Source organism: Amblyomma maculatum, chromosome 10 (assembly GCF_055883805.1).
Source record: "Amblyomma maculatum isolate TAMU_Amacu chromosome 10, ASM5588380v1, whole genome shotgun sequence".
Taxonomy (NCBI): Eukaryota; Metazoa; Arthropoda; class Arachnida; order Ixodida; family Ixodidae; genus Amblyomma; species Amblyomma maculatum.
The window spans coordinates 20,213,248-20,231,855 of NC_139353.1; the positions used below are offsets into that span (position 1 = coordinate 20,213,248).

General features: G+C 45.9%; 1 protein-coding gene across 2 annotated transcripts in view; it reads left to right on the forward strand.

Annotated features, from left to right (window-relative positions):
* Positions 1-277: 277 nt before the first annotated feature.
* Positions 278-18,608, forward strand: part of LOC146175770 (galectin-6-like) — a 52,628-nt gene continuing 34,297 nt past the window's right edge. For both annotated transcript variants that reach the window (XM_084582137.1, XM_084582138.1), the window contains exon 1: positions 278-609. In XM_084582137.1, coding sequence (XP_084438263.1) covers positions 541-609 — 69 coding nt within the window. In that variant the 5' untranslated portion in view covers positions 278-540. The remainder of the gene's footprint in view (positions 610-18,608) is intronic.

An 18,608-nucleotide genomic window follows, 5' to 3' on the forward strand; every position in this document is an offset into this window, starting at 1 on the left:
AAGAAAGAAGAAAAAAAAAAAAAAAACACCACGAGATGACTGATGCATACCGCGATCGTAACGCCTGTGGTCTTAGTTGCACCATGGTGTTTTATTGCCATATTTAAAAACACATAAAAACCAACTAAAAGTATAACTGCTACAATTTTCGTTAAAATATTTTGGTATACAAAATAAGAGTTGCATACAAAAAGAGTAGTATGAAAACGAAACCGTAACTGCAAAGCCACATGCGCAAGGGTGCGCTTCTGTCGTTCGGGAAACAACAGACGTAGACACCATAGCAGACGCCTCCGCCTCATTTCGTCTTGTTTGTTTTACCTTGAGTACAAGCCGGCACACCCACCAGACGAGCCTACGCCCTTACCTAGCGGCGTATTCGACAGCGAGCGCGTCATTCGTGACAACTCGGTGAGCAACAAACACCGCGCTCAGACACGACAAAAGTACCCAACCGTAGAGTGTCCCTAGTATTCTCGAGTGAATAAGCTGCGAGTCCGGGAACCGCGTGCATTTGGCAGCGCCATCAGCTTCCCAGGTATGGAAGACAACGTGAGGCACATCGTTGAACAGGCCGAGGTAACCGGCGGCCTGCATTACAAGAACCCGGTGAGTATCTTAATTACTACTTTCGCTTTCTTATTCCGCGCACGCATTCGAGTGATCGGTTCGTGTCGATTCCTCGTACTGCAGGCGCACGTGTACTCTTCTCCCTGGTTTGGTTGTGTTACGCCAGAAATTTCTGCTGACAATCTGTGCCACCAGCTTTGTTGCGGCAGTAATATATGCCACCACCATAATACCCCGTGCTCTATAATGTTTATGAATTGCTGTGCCTGGGTCTTATAAGCGTATTTCTTTTCTACCCGCCGACGTAAATATACAAATGGGTGAACTGTACGCGGATAATCATGTCAATTCCTTACAGCCACAATTCTATTATTCTAACAAATATTCCGTTCCTAAGCTAAATATCTTCAAGCCATGCTTTATGAGATGCTGACGGTTCTGCATTTGTAATTAAAACTGAACGGTCCAGCTCGGTTATTACTGCTTTAGCTGTCGCAAACCTCATCCTACTCAGCTTTAAATTTCTCACAGCCACGCCCACTATAGACCTGCGCTCCACCGGCCCTTTCCAGTCAGGTTTACTAAAATAAGCTATATCTACTGTTCCTGATCATATATCCTTTTCAATCATTTTTTTTTTAATTAAGATGCACCAATACGTATTGTCCATACAGACGCGTGTGTGGGGGATAACAGCTGTCACTGCATGCGTCTCTGCTTTACAAAAGGGACGTACTGGACAGGAGGTGTTTATTTTTAGGATATTTGACTGCTAGACTGGAACTACCAGCGGCTCGCGGCAGCCGCTACCGGCGAGCTTATTTCGGCATTTCCGTTTGTGACGCGGCATGTGCTGCAAGCGCTTCGCGGTCCCTTAAGAAACGCCCCTCTCACCACCTTTTTTAAGCTGAGGAGAAAGCGTTGCGGGTAAATTTCACGCACGGTCAAGGGTTGCACACCTCGAGACTGAGACCTGAGCGCTGAGTTCAAGCAGAACAAAGGAGTGTCATTTCTAGAGTCGTGTACCTTCTGCTCCTTTTTATATTTTTTTCGTTGTGTCTGTGCAGCTGTTTAAGGCAGGATCATTGATGACATAAAGAGTTAAGAAACAGGAAAAGAAAAAAAATCCTGGCTGACAGCTTGTTCTTTTATACAATAAATTATTTCAGAGATAAATTCAGTACAAAAAGAAAAGTTGAGGGACAGGCAAGAAAGGGAACTGACCTCAATGTTCACCCTGAAGCATTGGGTGTTTTGTTTGCACGTCGAGAGATGGGGCCACATGGTCTAGTTTCATAACACTGTCATACTGAAGTAAAAGATAACGCGTTGGTGCTCACCCCTGGTAGTGAAATTCGTGGCAGCCGCTTAGCCGATCATTTATCTGTTGTAGGGACGAGGAGACTGTTTTGGGGCTCTTAAATTCAACATGAGGTAAATAAATGAATCCAGTTGACACAATGTAAAATCAACGAGAGCCTATATAGGTGTCGAGTAAAAAGTGCGAGAATAAGATGAATCTGAGATCATGCTTTATGCACGTGCTGCGTTGTCCTGGCGTCCTTTTGCACCCCCTGGTTGTCCTTTCGCTTTGTCGGGTGTCTTTTTTTATTTTATTTTTTATCGGTGAAAGTAACTTGGACGCTAGTAGATCAACCAATCAGAAGTATGGAGCAGTCACGTGGTTTACGGTGAGCACGCTCGAATGCATGGCTCCACGCTCAAGGTGATGTCATGGCGCAGATCTAGTCACGTGACCACCATTGGTCACCCGACGAGTTTAACTAGTGCGTTAGGAACGATCCACTAACACTTCATAGACGTCGTCGCGTTTCCTCCCATCTTCCTGTGCGTCTAGTATACGTGCTGGTTTCGGCTTTGTGCAGAGAAAAACATACTGTAAGTTATCGAATTTTTTCGTGCTGCCGGAAATTTTATAGGAAGCAAATTTTTATTCGCCTCAAACCCTTCCATGGCATCGGATTGTCCACGCACGGCTGCGAATCTCCCATTGGAACTAACAGTCGAGCCCACTTATAAGAAACTTCAGAACCACTGATGTTCGCAGTATCCGAAGTTCGTTGTAAGTGTACTTGCCTTATTCCTTCCCAAAAGAACGCAGGTTCGACCAAAGTGGCGCCTATTTTATGAAAAGGCCTTTTGTGGTCATCTGTTCCTCACAGAAGACATTACCAAGCCGCTTTCTAAGCATTGTCATATGCTCCTGGCCGAAACACTTCCTGAACATCGCCTGCTTTAAGAATGCAATTATAGTGATAGCGATTGAGCCATTCGCAGAATCTAGTTGTAGGTCGTCCTCCACTTTTTTGATTCTCGACCTGGAAGCAGCGGCAGAGCTAACAAAGCACATGTTTACGCAGGCTGTACTACATGTCGGCTGTCTGCGCTCTGCCTCCACGCGGTAGCAGAACAAAATACGGATGTCAGACTGTGCACGCTAAGCACGCCACGGACTGTGTGGGCAAGGCACACCTCATGGCTAGTATTCGAATCGAACCTCCAATGAGTGATAGGGAACAATCACCGGTGATGTGCAGCAGTCTCCGTTCCAACGCTGCCCCTTCGTCATGCTTACCACTTTTCGCTTTCCGCATTAGAGGCTTTTTCAAGCGGGGAACTCTACACGCACACACACCGACTGAACTTGTAGCTTGTCGGGTACACTTATCCGACGGTTAAATACAGCTTGAATTCCGACATTTTTATTTGTTTTTCTAGCAGAGTGATCGGTACTTCGTTTAGTGGCTGTACGGGACCTGGGATACGCTCTTCTGTCTGCATTCGCGGGAAGAGCAGTCTTTCCGACAGCGGCGGTGAGGGTTGGGTCCCCACGTTCTCTATAAGCGAATAGTGTGGGCATTGTTCGTTTTATCTGAGACGTAGTGCCATAGCTCTAATATATTTAGACAGCAACCCAACTCTCGTTCGTAATAAACGAGCGTTTGTTATAATCACAGCCGTTATAAATGAGCTCGACTGTATAACCGCCGAGTGGGTTAATAGAAACGTTTATTGGTGAATTTTAGCCAATTAGCAATATAATTAGGAGTTTTTACAGTAAAGTGTGTGAGAGCTTGTTTCGGATTTTTTGTTTCTACATTCCGAACTCCGTATATTTAGCAAGTTTAAAGCGTACTCACTGAAACAGTCAGTATAATTATCGGCATGAAAGTAAATGCGAAGTTTTTTACAATCAGGACCATGTTTTTTTGTTGGTTGTGTGTGTTCATGGACGTTTCCTCGCGGGGCCGACCTACCGGACCTGCATGCCAAGAAGTCGAGACATTGCTTGAAACAAAAGACGGCCATGGCTGCGGGATAGAGGGCTAATAGCACGTAGTGAATTATAATAGCTCAGTATGGCTTCGCCCTGCTTTTTTCTCGTAGTAAGCTCAACTGTATAGCCTGTTGCGGCTAACGCTGATAACCCAGACTCACCTAAAAAGTTCTGGATCAAGGTAGCAGGGAACTAAGATCTTGACAGCACGAAATGAAGAGTGTAGGGGAGGGGTGTCTCATTTCATTCACTAGTAATTGTTTCTATGATATTTGGGCTGCTGTTTGACCCGTTCTCGTTTCAAATTGCTCATTATGAATGCTAGATTAAGGTAAGCGAGCCTGATCTTGCGTCATTGATATACAGCAGAACACTAAGTATACACGGCACCAAAGTGATCAAGGACCACGTTTTGTTTATCGCGGCGGGCGGACAGACATGTAAACCAATTGCTCTGACTGGAAGCTGCCTCAATCTAGAAAGTTCGTCGGCTATGCTCTTAACGGCCGAGATCGTATAATATTCGCCGTTGAACCGCGAAGTAAAGGGAGGATATTCCAAGAGTCGTGAAGCTCCGAATTTGAGAAAAAATGGAAAGAACCTTCGCCTTCTCTCCCTTTGCCTTGCAAGCCATCTGGCCTGATGGCCATTGACGTAATCACGTACACGCAGCCTCTGTCAAAAAATAATTGGACCATGAATTTTGCTCCGGGGCCGCGCAGTGGTGTTGGTTTTGCATTGTCACTGCTGTACGTCTTGAAGACGAGAGAAACACTTGTTCAGATGGGAGCCAATTGCATTTGGCCTTTTTCGATAGACATTAACACTCTCTAATCGCAATGGAGTTACTTTTACTAAAAGGGGAGGTCTCGAAGGTATAAAAATCAATAAAAAGGTCCAAGTACAGGCAGCGCCATCAGCGACCAATTTCGGAAGCTAACAGTAGTGCTTCGACGGGCTTCGTTTCAACGCTAATCTCGGAGGCTGGAGTATACTACAATTATCCTCATAACGGTGATAACCGAGTCAGTTTCGGTTCTGACGTCGTGGACTTGAATGAAGTTTCAGAGAATTTTAGGGATGAAATGTTCTCAGCAATAGATACATTTTGTCATATAGGGTATAACAACACATGTATACGCACGCCCAAAGAGCCAGGGAATAAATTTTACTACAAGTAGGATTTGCTCAGTAACAATCCAAACGGCCTTCTCTCTCTCTGTCTCTCTCTCTCTCTCTCTCTCAAAAGGGTCCCTAGAAGTCGCATGTCAGTCCCTGAACACATCAGAAGCCACTCTCGACAAGCGGGGCTGTTAACCCACGAGCTCCATCCATGATAACGTCGACATGTAGCAAATTCCACCAAGGTTCCACCGCATACGCAACGGGCACGTCATGCGGTGCTTGTTTCGGGAAACGCGCATTTCCCAAGCACGCGGGGCGACCGTTTTGCCCGCATCGAGCGGCGTTTCGTACTCTGCGCCAGGCACGGCGGGGTTGCCTTGTCAAGGTCGTCCGTGTTTATACGCGGGTTCCATACATATCGAACCAGGTCCGGTTAAGGCCCGGCAGCGGCGGCAGGCACGTCCGTGCCTCCCATTGAGAGCGCGGACCGGCATGCTGCGTTCTTTTGCCTCGTGCGTGCATCGAGGTAGAGCCAGGATGTAGAGGCAATGCGTCCACTGTAGGGAGGCAGGCCTCGTTCTATTTCGGGCTCGAATCCGCGCGAGGCAACTCGCGGCGAAAAAAAAAGGAAAATTCGCGCCACTTTGGCCCCGTCGACGCGCGCAGCGATTGGGGTTGCGAAACTCGCTCTTATGCGACGGAATAAAGTCAAGCCATGTTGGTTCCAGTGCGCAACATTTAATATGTATGCTTATAGCCACAATGTCGCGCCTTTATAGCGCCCAACAGGGCATGTCTTCTTCACAGGCGGGGCAAGGATCAATAGGTCGGCAAATCTGGGAGAAATAAACATGATGCTGTTTTCGCAATTAAAAAAAATGTTTTGAGCTGCTGAAGGCTTTACCATGGCTCTGCTGAGCGCGTCGCATTTGTCCGTAGCAGAAACTCATCAGATCCATGTAGGCAGATCGCGGGATCTAAGAGCATGGAGAAGAGGAAAACTGCTACATTCGGTTACAACGTGTTTTAATTTTGTATACATAAGGCCACGAGTGCAAGCCGAGCTACTGAACCTGTGTTCATGAGCACGAAGCAATCGCCCGCACGCCTAGAGTCCCTCGTCCAATGCAATCCCGTATCGCTTTTAATGCAAATACAGTCAAGCCCACACTCAACGACCGCATTTATAACGAGCGCTCGCTTTTTAAAACTACAGCGTGCTATGGTAAAAATCTGGTTGAGAGCAATGGCACGGAGTCTCGTCCTTGCCATTGGAGAGGGTAGGACGAAAAACCTTGCCTTCAGCAAGTATGGAAACTTGGGAATGCATTACGAGCCACATAGATAACGCTCAGAAGTAGACCCCCTGAGCGGTCAACCTTTGATAAAGACTGTACATCTGGAAACACTTTATCACCTTTGCGCTCATCATAACTTCTGGTTCATTGCACAGGTTTCATACAACTCATCTTTGTTCCCACACTGTCGGAACAAGAGCGCTAAGAGCCTGAATTGACCGTGTGCGATGATGACGAGATGCTGCGGAGGGTCATTTATGCAGTAATTTCCCTACACGTCCCATTGTTTTTCTGAAGACAGCCCCGTAATTCGCAATGAAACTCTTTAGAACGAGGCGGCCGTTCCCGGACCGGGTGTCGGCGTCGACTTTGTCTGCGTAACGTGCACCACTTGTCAGCCTGGCAGGTCAAAGCAGAGTGAAGCGCCATTTGCCATAGTGGAAAGATGGAAAGGAAGATGACACGAGGCAAGCTGTGGGTTTAGTGTTTTGAGCTGCGTGGCGAGAGCGAAGAAATTGCAACCGTGGGGCTACGACGGGAAGGACCGGCAGGATAGCTACCGTGGAAAGAGATTATGACTTGTTATGACGAGGGAGAACAAATGCGGAATCTGAGGTCGACGCTACAAGAAGCCGAAGGGCGACCATTGTGAGAGCAGAAGATTTTGGTGAGAGTGCAGAAGAAATGCACCCCACAGGCGAGCGAGAATGAAAAGAGGAATAGCGTACGCCTGGAGGGTAAGAAGAGCAGCGGCGGAAGAGAGAGGCTGCGACGGCGGCAGTGCGCATTTTGATCGAAAAATCACCAGCACACTTCTCGCATGTGGGAGTTGGCAGGTTGCACTAACTGCAGGCACGGAGCATAGACATAGACTATGCAGAGAGCAATCGAATCCGGGAGCCTTCGATCCCGAGTAAAACATATCACCTTTAGGCTTTATATCTGTCAGATATTGGACTTTCAGATATGGTAACTTATGACTAGGAAATTTACATTTGAGATGATGTGCGAGATGAGTGTGTAAACTAACAGAGGCACAGATGAGAGTGGTGATTAAGCGAACAACAAAGTGCATTAACGCGAACGTAAATCCGAAAGAGGAGCCGCAGGCGGTATTCATTAATGTGATCGCGTCATACCCTTACAGGTAGAGCTTAAGAAATGCGCTGCAGGTTGTCCGCGGTGAAATATATTTGCTCAGAAGGAAGATGCTTCCACGTCGTCCACGCACCGCTCGAGGCGAGGTGGACGAAACACGATAGCGGCGTTGGCAGGTGTCACGCTGACGCCTCCTTTCTAACAATCAAGAAGTGGGGAAGGATTGATTCCTATGGAAGAAGTGAAAGAATGCTTATGGGAAAAAGTTTAGGCTCTAACTGCGTGTATATAGAAGCATATCTCTCTCGAAATCTTTACCTCGGCGTATTTAAAAACTAATATACCTGAAGATCTGTGCTCAAATTTTGCGTTAATGAGTATCAGAATCGTCCATCATTTTTTTTTTTTTTTTGCATTTATAGAAGGTGACTAAGACTTCTTCTCTACGCTCAAGACCCTTCTTTCTCCCGTAGAAATTTAGACCACCACCCAATTCCATAATTTCAGGTATCCTGACGTGAGAGTGAACTTCTTGCTGCTGTAGAAAAGCATCGGTAGCTAGCTCAGTGGCGCCACCGTTCTCGGCTGGAAGCTGCCGCGGATGTATATGGTCCCCATGAGGTGTGTCACTCTTGGGCCGACACTTTAAAGATGGGTGACTGGACGAAACTGTTGGACTGGGATGTCGTGCTTGACACGGGACTCAAGCTATACACTCAACCTGCCGCTGAAATTGTTTTTCTTGCAGAGCGTAAGAACAGCGAGAACGACCTGGACATTTATAGTCAAGGGAAACAGGGTTTGTTCGTGAACGGCGGGCTTACAACAGGGCGCCCTAGACCAAAAGCATGGTTCGCGCGGTTGAGATGATGATGATGATGATAGGGTAATGATGATGATGATGGTGCAAATGCAAAAAAAATCAATTAGGTGGCCATGTCCAAAACGAGGCGTTCCAGTAAGTCATCGCACCCTGAGCTTGGGCAACGAATAATATCATTCACCCTGAATTCTCTCCACAGGATTATGAGGTTGTTTCGTCGCGTTGACCGAGAAAGTGTCGCAGATCTGATGATGCGCCCTATGAGGATGCTAAAGCGAGAGTACGAAAAGTTGTTACCCCCTTAAGGGAGTTCAAGTCGAAGCAATGCCATTGTCATCGTTTAGATCAGCATCACTATCACAATCTGGATCACCACCGGGTACACAAAATTCTTCGCTGTTGCATTACAGAGATTTAGCTTACCGTGATCCGCGATCCGCTACCGTGATCCGCCACCGTGTTTTCCACTGCGCATGCCCAAATCCCCTTGACGCCGATAGATGGCGTCACATGATGTCGGCACATAGACCTGCCGCGTCGGGACCAATCAGCTTGTGCGCCCCGCCCACGCGCGGTAGAGGGTCACGGTGAAAGATCGCGGATCACGGTAAGCTAAATCTCTCTATTGATGTGAGTGTCACCTTAAAACTGCTCGCAGAAGTGGTGAGTGAATCGAAGCCGAAAACCGCCCCATAAGAAGCGCAGGTGTTTTATTTACATTACTGGTAGTCTGTTAGGCGTACAAAAGCGTCCCATATATAGTGCGAAACAGCGCATATAACGAGCTCCCCAATTTCAAAGCGAAGGTCATCACCTCCAGGCCACTTGCCGTTAAGCGTGGTCGAAAATTAAATACACGGGCGCGTTACTTATCGCCAAGTACTTTGTATGTCTTCTTACCTTGTACCAGTTGTGCGAAAAGCTATCTGCTGTCTACAAATGCGTCATTCCTGGATGACTCACACGATCTGTGTGATCGGGCAAGCGCTTCGCCGATCGGAGAAAACCCGCGCCTTGATCGTGGCATATATTCGCACGTAACATAACGCGTGTGCAGCGCTGTACAGGCTGCTTTAAAAAAAAAAAAAAAAAAAAAGAAAACACGAAAACAACCGTGAAGGGCGCAGCTTTCTAATTAACTCCCGTCTCTTGAAATGATGTCAAGGTACTTGAGGGCCAGAAACAAGGTCCCGGCGCCCACTTCACGAGCCAAGATGTGGGCGTTAGGAGGGTACTATAGCAGCTGGGGTGATTCAGCGGTAGCTTCTTTGACGATGAACAGCACGGACGACTGAATTTTGCATTACCAGGGCACCCCATGCATTCAAAGTTGCCCATATAGGCATCTGCGTTCCATTGAGGCTTGCTACCTTATTGACCTACTTTATCTTTATATTCTGCCAAGCTCACACATTGACAATACGGACAACAGGGGCGCTCGACTACTGTTCTCGAGGACGCGGGATCGAATCCCGGCCTCAGCGGCCGCTTTTCTGTGGAGGCAAAAAGCAAGGCGCCCTTGTGTACTGTGCGATGTTAGCGCACGTTGAAGAACCCCAGGTGGTCGAAATTTCCGGAGTCCTCCACTACGGCGTCTCTCATAGCCTGAGTCGCTTTGGGACGTTAAACCCCACAAACCACAACCTTTTTTCTTATATAGTTACTTATGCTCAGCCCGCGCGTTTGAACGCGTGATATTTTTGTGCAAGCATATTTCTTGCATTGTGTAGAACAGCGCGAAAAAACGACAGGGACGAAGGAAGACAACAAGACGAGCGCTGACTTTCAACTGACGTTTATTGCATGCCTGCATCTATATATATGAACACGTTCACACAATAAAAGAAGCAAGAACAACTAAACAAACACCGGAATGGATTACCAACATGCCCAAGCTTCTGTTTTAACATATTTCTTGCTTCGCACGCTTTGTTCAGAGCAACGAACTGCAACTTACCAGTACAAAAATTGTATCACCTGCCCTTTTTTTTGCGTTCAGAAACATCTCGGCTGAAGATTTCCGCGTAACTCTGGGAGTTTGCGCAATGATAATTTCTAATCAACATACTCCAATAGAACGCTTTTTCTTGCTTCCAGCAATCTAGAGATGTATTGCCTCAAATTTTTCCCGGAACTTATGCCACTCATCTTTCAAGTCTGTTTAGTTTGCGTTGAGCACAGATACGGATATGTAGACACGACTATTCATGAGTCAACGCATGTATTATTCAATATACTAAACGATTCTTCTGGCGTGTAGCTCTTGTCAAAGTGCGTTTGTTCACTCGAAAAAAAAAAAAAAACACTTCTGACTTTTCCTGCACCCTCCATATACCCAGAACTTCTTTGCATTTTTCCCAAAAAGAATATAGTTGAGAAAGTGCACTCCCGGGTTCGTAATACGCTCCTGTGCACTCCCGGGTTCGTAATACGCTATCAGTTACCAGCACTGACACTGACGTTTTACGTTAGGTTTGGTCATGAAGAAAGGAAATGCACTGCATGTCAACTGTTGCTCCGTGAACACATCGGCGCGACTCGCTAGGGGTGATTTAGAGAACTAAAACGAAGCAAAAAGGAAGGGCATGTGCATATTATGCATGGGATTATACTAGTCTCGGTTTTATAAAAGTGTTCGCTATTACACTGTTCGCTGGAAAATCAAGCGCTTTTATATATTTAAAGAAATTGTGTTATTGCACGGTCCGCTCTTCTTTTTTTTTAATAACAGCGCGGAGGACGAGGACGAAGATCAGAAGGACACAAACACAGTCCTTCTGATCTTCGTCCTCGTCCTTCGCGCTGTTATTCCAAAATGTATTACCAACTAGCCGGCACCTCAACGATTGTTAGCCGCTCTTCTTGTGGGGTGCAGATGCGCAGGTGGGTAAAACGAAATCGTGCTTCAAAACCTACCTTTTCTTAACCAAGTCTTACCCATCATACCCATTCGCCTACACGGATTTTCGCGCGTCGCTACCAGCATATATTCATGTCCCGCGTCTCATGTCAAAATCATCATGCAATGTTTTTGTTACTACACTGATCCACGCGCGAAGAGAATCTACGTTTAAATTCAAACGCACCCACGCGTAGCCACGTGCACAACGTTCCCTGTCATCCCATTGGCAGCTGTCACCACCACCATCTCATCGTGGATGCGTCTCGTCTCCCGTGCACATTGTTTCGCAGAAACCGTTTCCGACAAAAAAATCGGGGGAGCCCTTTCCGCCTGGTGCACCCAGAGTGGCATTTGTTTTTACCCGTGCGTCGGTTACACGAAGGCTCGCGTGAGGGAATATGACGCTTTATACGCCAGGTTGGATATGTATATGTCTGCCAGTGTTGACATTGTCTTTTCAGGGTGGGAAGGGTGAAGGGGAAGCTACAGTGAGACGGGCGGATAACTGAGGGGAAGGGGAGGGGGTAGCAGTCAAAGTTGCATTGTCTTGCATTGCACATGCTTTTCCCGATGTCCTGACACAACTGTTCACTACGTCGTCACGCACCGCTGAGCGCAGCATTACTTGCACACTCCCCAGTGATGGCGATTGCTTTGAAATTTGCGCCTCATACGTACCGCCTGAATTTCCCGTAGTGCAGAAGTGGAAAAACATGAAGAAAGGTAATTCGCTAAGGAGTAGGAAATCCTTGGGTGCAAGTATTTGAAATACATTTGCAAAGACGTTTTATAGTTATGATTTAAACATTATAACAATGTTTAAAGACTATGTTAAAACAAACGGTCGTTCAATGATACGGAATGGATTCTGAGAAATGGCAAGCGTCGAAGGGGCTTCCAGGAAGTTAGGTGGGTGGATGAGGTGATAATTAGGTGGATGCATCTGGTCTAGGGTAGGGCTAATTGGAGGGATATAGGAGAGGTATTTGTCCTTTGGTGGGGCGTAGTCTGGTTGATGATGATGGCTACCAAACAATGTTTATTTCCGACATTAACTGTTTTGATACAAAATTAAGCACTATTGATATCTAACATAATATCATCAAAAGTCAGCATTAAAACGTTTTATTTTTAGATGTTACGTCAATAATGTTACATATTCATTTTAAAAATAACGAAACAATCCAGTGTAGCAAGTCACTGCAAACAACTGACATGACATTGTTATATCGTTATTCTCTTGTTTGGTGCGACCTACGAAATTTGATGCCGTGCAAGGTATTTATTCTTAATATGGAGGACCAAACAGTCAGATGCGTAGATAAAACAAGATTTATTAAATAACCTGCTGATGTAGCAGAGCAGCGCCTGTAGGATCATATAGTGCATGTAAGAGGCGCTCATCCAGCAGTGAATGTAATATCACGATGATGATAGTAATCGTTGTGTGTCACCGCATTTAAAATATAAAGCACTGCTTGCAGAAAAAGAGACCCGAGCTCGGGACATAACAAAGAATTGTGAAGTCGAAAACGGGTTCCGGAAGCACGCACTGATTCCTGCTGCCTCGAAATTGCCGTGTCCAGGATCTGCAGCCGGACGTGCACGCGCCTGATACAGCTCAAAGAAGTATGCAAAGGAAGAGGGGGGGGGGGGGGGGGGGCGTCATCGCAAGCTGCGTCACATTTCCAGCACGTGACGGCAGCGCCCTTGTCTGTGTGTAATCAGCATACACGTAGATGCTCAAGCGACCGGGCAAGGTCGCAGGACCGTTGAGGTATGGCGCACGCTCGCCATGCCTCAATGAATCTCTAGAGGCTGCTTGACTCGGGCGCTGTTCTGAGCGCATCGCAACTATAGTCATTGAAATCAACTAAAATTCAGCCTTCAGCCAAAACGCAGCTACATGGAGAAGAGTTGAACGTTACAAAAGGAAGTGTGAGAAGTGTCGATTAAGTTTTATCTCATTGTAGTGAGCTGGACTGTAACTTCTTAAATTAGAAGCTGGAAACGAAAGTCGTTTTGTTTGCAAGAAGGCATGCCTTTCATTTGTACCGATATTTTGTTTTTACAGTGATGACTAAAAATTGGCTACCACGGGTTCTAAATCCTCACACCGTTCCCAGAAACTTATAAATCCCCGGTAATCCCCTGTAATCGATGGGCGGCATAGCGGCATGAGAGTTCTTGTTATTGTGATAGCGTGCCTTGCAGCACAAAGTTGTTATTGTCAGTTGTTCATGGTGGACAGGGGAGAGAAAGATGGAGTACTCAGCAAAACAGTGATTAAAGGGTGAGGAGAAGGCGCAGTTCGCTAGCGAATATTTCATCCAGATGGCTTGTCTTTGTCTGGACGAGGACAAGAAGAAACAAGCCCTCTGTTCGGAATGTCGGCTAGCGAACTGAAGCTTCTCCGCAACCGTTGTTCGTTTTGTTGTATGACACGACGAGCCCGTAAGCCTGCTCCAAACAGCGCCATCCTTGCTATAGATGGCTTGGTCCACCGCATGCCGCACAGCAGGGGGAAACAGCTGTCCGGCGTCACATTGTTTGCGCCGGGCTCTTTGCTGGCCGCGTCTCGCTCCGTCCTCACCGCCGGCGACGCGTACGCGGATATAGTCAGAGCATTGGACATGTGCCAGGTCTGCTAGCTAGCGCGAGCGACGGGGCAAAAGCGCGCGCCGAAATTCTCCTCCTAACAGGAGGTGAAAGGCAAAACAATGGGGACAAAAACAAAGACGAAAGATGAAAAGTCCGCCGGTCTATGTGAGTGGATCCAAGAGCGCTCGCGAGATGGCCCTGCTTGTCGGGATTGCGCGCTTCGATTTCAGCTTCCCATGTGCAGTGCGACAGCCGGTGGACCTCAGTTCACTTTATTAATGCTGCTAACCCGCTGGAGGTCGGTCTAATATAGTTTACGATGTGGTTACCATTACCTAACAATGTACTCAATTCGCGGAATTTTTATATGAAATTTGTAAATGCTAGCAGTGCTCATCAATAATTATGCCAATCAACGCTGCAATAACGAAGGGACGCGCCTCCAATTGTGAAAAATCTGCATTTTACAGCAATAACAAAAATGTTTTATTTATTTATTTAGAACATACTGCAGGCCGACAGTAGGCCCAAGCAAGAGGGGCGAATACATAATATATGCAAAAAGAACAGGATTAGCAAAATTGAAAAATGTTAAATACAAGTTGTAACACAAAATACAACAATAAATACAAGGCTCAGATGCAAAATACAAAAAGTAAACTTAGAAATAAATGGCTCTCAAATTAAATGCTGTGAAGAAAACATTGAGTCAAAAGAATCAGCTCTGGTTAAAACATCAGCACATGGTAAAATGGGGCTTGACACAGCCTCCACTTAACAACTATACTCAACTAAAAAATCGGCAGGCGAATTGGCAAATTTCGAATTATAATAAACAAGCAACGAGACAATGCTGAACTAACAGGTTGATACGTTAACACCAAGTAATAATGAAGCACAAAAATCCAACAGAACGTAAAGAACACATCAATGTTGTACTAATGACAACTGACGCTACAGCCGCTTATTTTTCTGGAAACATTCCGAGTTAAGTTTATTTTACACTGATGACCACCAAATATTACTCTCCAAAAATCGCACGTGTTCGAAAATTTCGGAGCCCTCGGCATCCTTCATAGCTTGATCGCCTCGGAACGTTAAACCTCATGAATAAAATCGAACACAATTTAATCACATCCAACCAATCTCTTTAAGATTGGACTCCACCTCTGCCACTTCATTTCATTTTCTGCTCAGAAATGTGCAATATTGTTCACTGTTAAAGGGAACATGAGACCGCGCGGTTGCAGCGCTTTGGGAAGTTCTCCCGCTAGAGCCAGTGACAAACAATGGCACTAGGAGCATGTGCAGTGACCACCTCTGGCTGGTCTTCTCCAGCATGCACATGGTGCTGTCAATTAATTCTCGGCAATTTTCGGTGGGAACGCCAAGTCTGTGGGCCATGCGATCGCACGTTCCCTTTAACAGTGTACAGTACTGTACTCTAGCATTGACAGCATGCCCCTTAAATAAGTGAAGAGAGGACGGGGCCATTTCTCTGCGCGCTGTCTGTGTTGAACACCGACACAATGAACAAAGGCACAACAATAACAACACAGCTGCGCACTCAAGGAAGTGAAATGCGGCACCAGATTCACGCAAAAGAACATGGATAGAATAGCCGAGGCGCCTGAAGCCACTGTTTTTCACGCATGCTTGAACCTCTGTCTGGAATCCGAGAGGTTTGACGCGTGCTTTGAATGACGTCAGATGGCTTCGAATTTGACGTCAGGTCTAGACATGTACCTGTCGTTTGGGCACGCAGGTCTGGAATGCCAGCAAAGCACAAAGGACTGCCGCTTAGAAATGACAGGGTTTTCCAGAGAAATACGCCGCCTTAAACGCGGTTGCATAGGCGCACACGCAAGGACTTACGTTAGATATTTTTCGCAGGAGCACGTTAATGTGGGCAGCGACAAGCAAAATTTCGGATGCTGTAGAAAACAAAGAAAGCATTTCAATTCTTTTGGAACATTCACGAGTGACAAAATATTGGCAGCACATATGCAAATTAAACTTACCACTAATGAAAAACCTGTGAAGGTAGGGGATAGTTCCAATTTTAATCGTCGCGAATTTTTTGCATTGAGACTGGGGCAGAGTTTCTTAGAGTGTTAGTCTTTAGACTGCTTAATTTTGGGGGAACAGAAAGCGCAGTACCTCTCTCACTTATCGGTGGGCATGAGCGGCATGCGAGTGGAGGTGCATATGTAGTCGGTTCGAATCCCTGTCGCGAAACGGGCATCCAAAGTGACTAACAGGTGGATGCTAAGTGAGAAGAAAACTGGTATGACACCACCCTGTACGCTACATAACGAACGGTTTAGTCACAATTTCATTTCATTTTATTAGCTTAAATACCCCTCGCGGGGTATTACATGAGGGGTGTGATGAGCAGAAAAGGTACAAGACAATGCAATATATGTGATCATATACAAAAAAATGTTGTTTAGATTGCTAGCAAACGATAAAGGGCAGGTGATGTCGACGATATGCTGGGGAAGGCCGTTCCAATCTTTAGCTGTACGTGGGAAGAAGGAGGCTGAAAAAGTAACAGTTCGGGCACGTGGGCGAAACACTAGAAGCGTGTGGCTAGTGCTGTGGGGAATGTAAGATGCTGGCGTGATGTAGGGGGCACGGTTAAGTGATGAGTGAAATAATTTGTGGTACAGTGATAGCGTGGCTATGCGACGACGAACGGAAAGAGGCGATAGTGCTGATCCAGCTTTTAGGGCTGAAACACTGACGTCGTACGAGTAAGAAGAATGAATGAAACTTGTAGCGCGGTTTTGAACGGCTTCTAGATCGTTCATGAGGTTAATATGATGCGGGTCCCATATGGCGGATGCATATTCAAGTTTAGGTCTAATGAGTGACTTGTAGGCGAGCAATTTCACGTGATGCGAGGTGAGGCGAAGGTGACGTTTAAGAAATCCCAGAGTTTTGTTGACAGATGATATCACGTTAGCAACATGTGCATTCCATGTTAGATCATTAGATAATATGACGCCTAAGTACTTGAAAAATGATACAGATTCTATGGACTCGTTAGCGATTTTGTAATGAAAGGCATGACCCTTTTGGCGACGGGTAATGGAAAGAAGCTTGCATTTGCTAGGGTTCAGGGTCTTAAGCCATTTTTTGCACCATTGTTCAATTTGGTTAAGGTCCTGCTGGAGGGCTTCTTGATCAGTTGTGTTTGTTATTTGGCGGTAAGTTACGCAGTCGTCAGCGAACATTCGAATTTGGCAGGATACATGCTGTGGGAGATCATTAATATATATTAAAAACAGTAGGGGCGCAAGAACGGAGCCTTGTGGGACGCCGGATGTTACAGGGAGAGGGTTGGAAGAGTGGTTGTTCACAATGACTGACTGAAAACGATTTGTTAAGAAGGCCTTGATCCAGTTCAGCACATTAGGATGTAAGTTTAGAATAGAAAGTTTTTGTATTAATCGCTGATGTGGAACTTTGTCAAATGCTTTAGCGTAATCCGGAAAGATGGCGTCAACTTGAAGGTTAGCGTCCAGGTCAGCATGTAAGTCGTTGCGGAACATGGCTAGTTGTGTTTCGCATGAATACCCCTTGCGGAAACCGTGTTGGGATGGATAGAAGAAATTGTTAGTCTAAGAAGTCTATTACCTGAGAGTATATGACATGCTCCATGATCTTGCAGGGGACGCTAGTTAGAGAAATTGGACGGTAGTTTAGGGGGGAATTTTTGTCACTTGATTTGTAGAGTGGAACGACCTTCCCAAGTTTCCAGTTTTCCGGAATGAGACCTGTAGAGAGTGATTGCGAAAACAATAATTTTAGATACACTGTACTAATGCACTTAGTCATAGATCAGGCGCGTATTTTTTCCGAACCGTAGTCCTCCATTCCGGGTTACGGCCACTTTAAAGACCACGGCGATGGCTTTACGACAGAACGAGCTGTGTGCGCTCTCGTGAAAGACTGCGCTGCTCGTACTTTAACTTTTCGTTCATACTGACTTCCCTTTGAACTCGGGAAATCTCAATCTACCTACAATTACTGCTCCAGTGTGCGCTTTTAAGCAAAAACAAAAATGCTTATCAATGAATGCCTGACTTTTCTGCGCATCTGAAGATATGAACCTATTAAGATTTGAATTTGTCGCTGTACTCACTGTTTTATGCTCCATGTAGTAATATACACGCAAAGTTCTCCAAGCAGTTTCTAAATTCTAAACCTCCTGTCGTACGCGCGGGCATTATTAAACTTCGCATGCCCGCGCTGTGTGGACTTCTTGATGACAGCCATCATGTGATAATCACGCATCAGCTTTCACTGTTATTAAGTGGGACACGAAAAAAAAAAATAAACGGCAGGTTAGCTTGGTGGAGCAGAGATACACATGCAGAAGCATTATAAGAGCGTAAGCCGTACTACTCAGACTGCAACTCCGGAGTTTGCCTCGCTGGGTCTTAATGGCCTTGAGCGAATACAGATATTACATCCATTTTGAAGAACAGCGCCACTTGGACAAGGACGGAAGGAAGACATACACGGACAGGCGCTGTCTTCTTCAAAATGGCATACCAACTCGCCCAAGCATCAGTTCTAATAGATACAGCCCCTTCCTTTCTCTCAGTACCAACTTTAAAAAAATGTAGAATGAAATAGCGCTGTTAAAGACGCTGTTGTGACTATTCTTAAAACGAAGCTTGAGCGTCCCTTAACTGAAACCTTTAAACATGTTACAACCTTGCTAAATTATGCAAACCAATAGCAAAGCTTTGACTCTTATAACTAAGTTCGAGCCATGCATGGACTCTCACTATATTTTCAGCGCTCCTTTAGCCAAGCTTTATTTGGTTTCGCATTGTCCCGTTTTGCCTTGTTTAGTTAAGTCTATAAATAGTGTGCTAT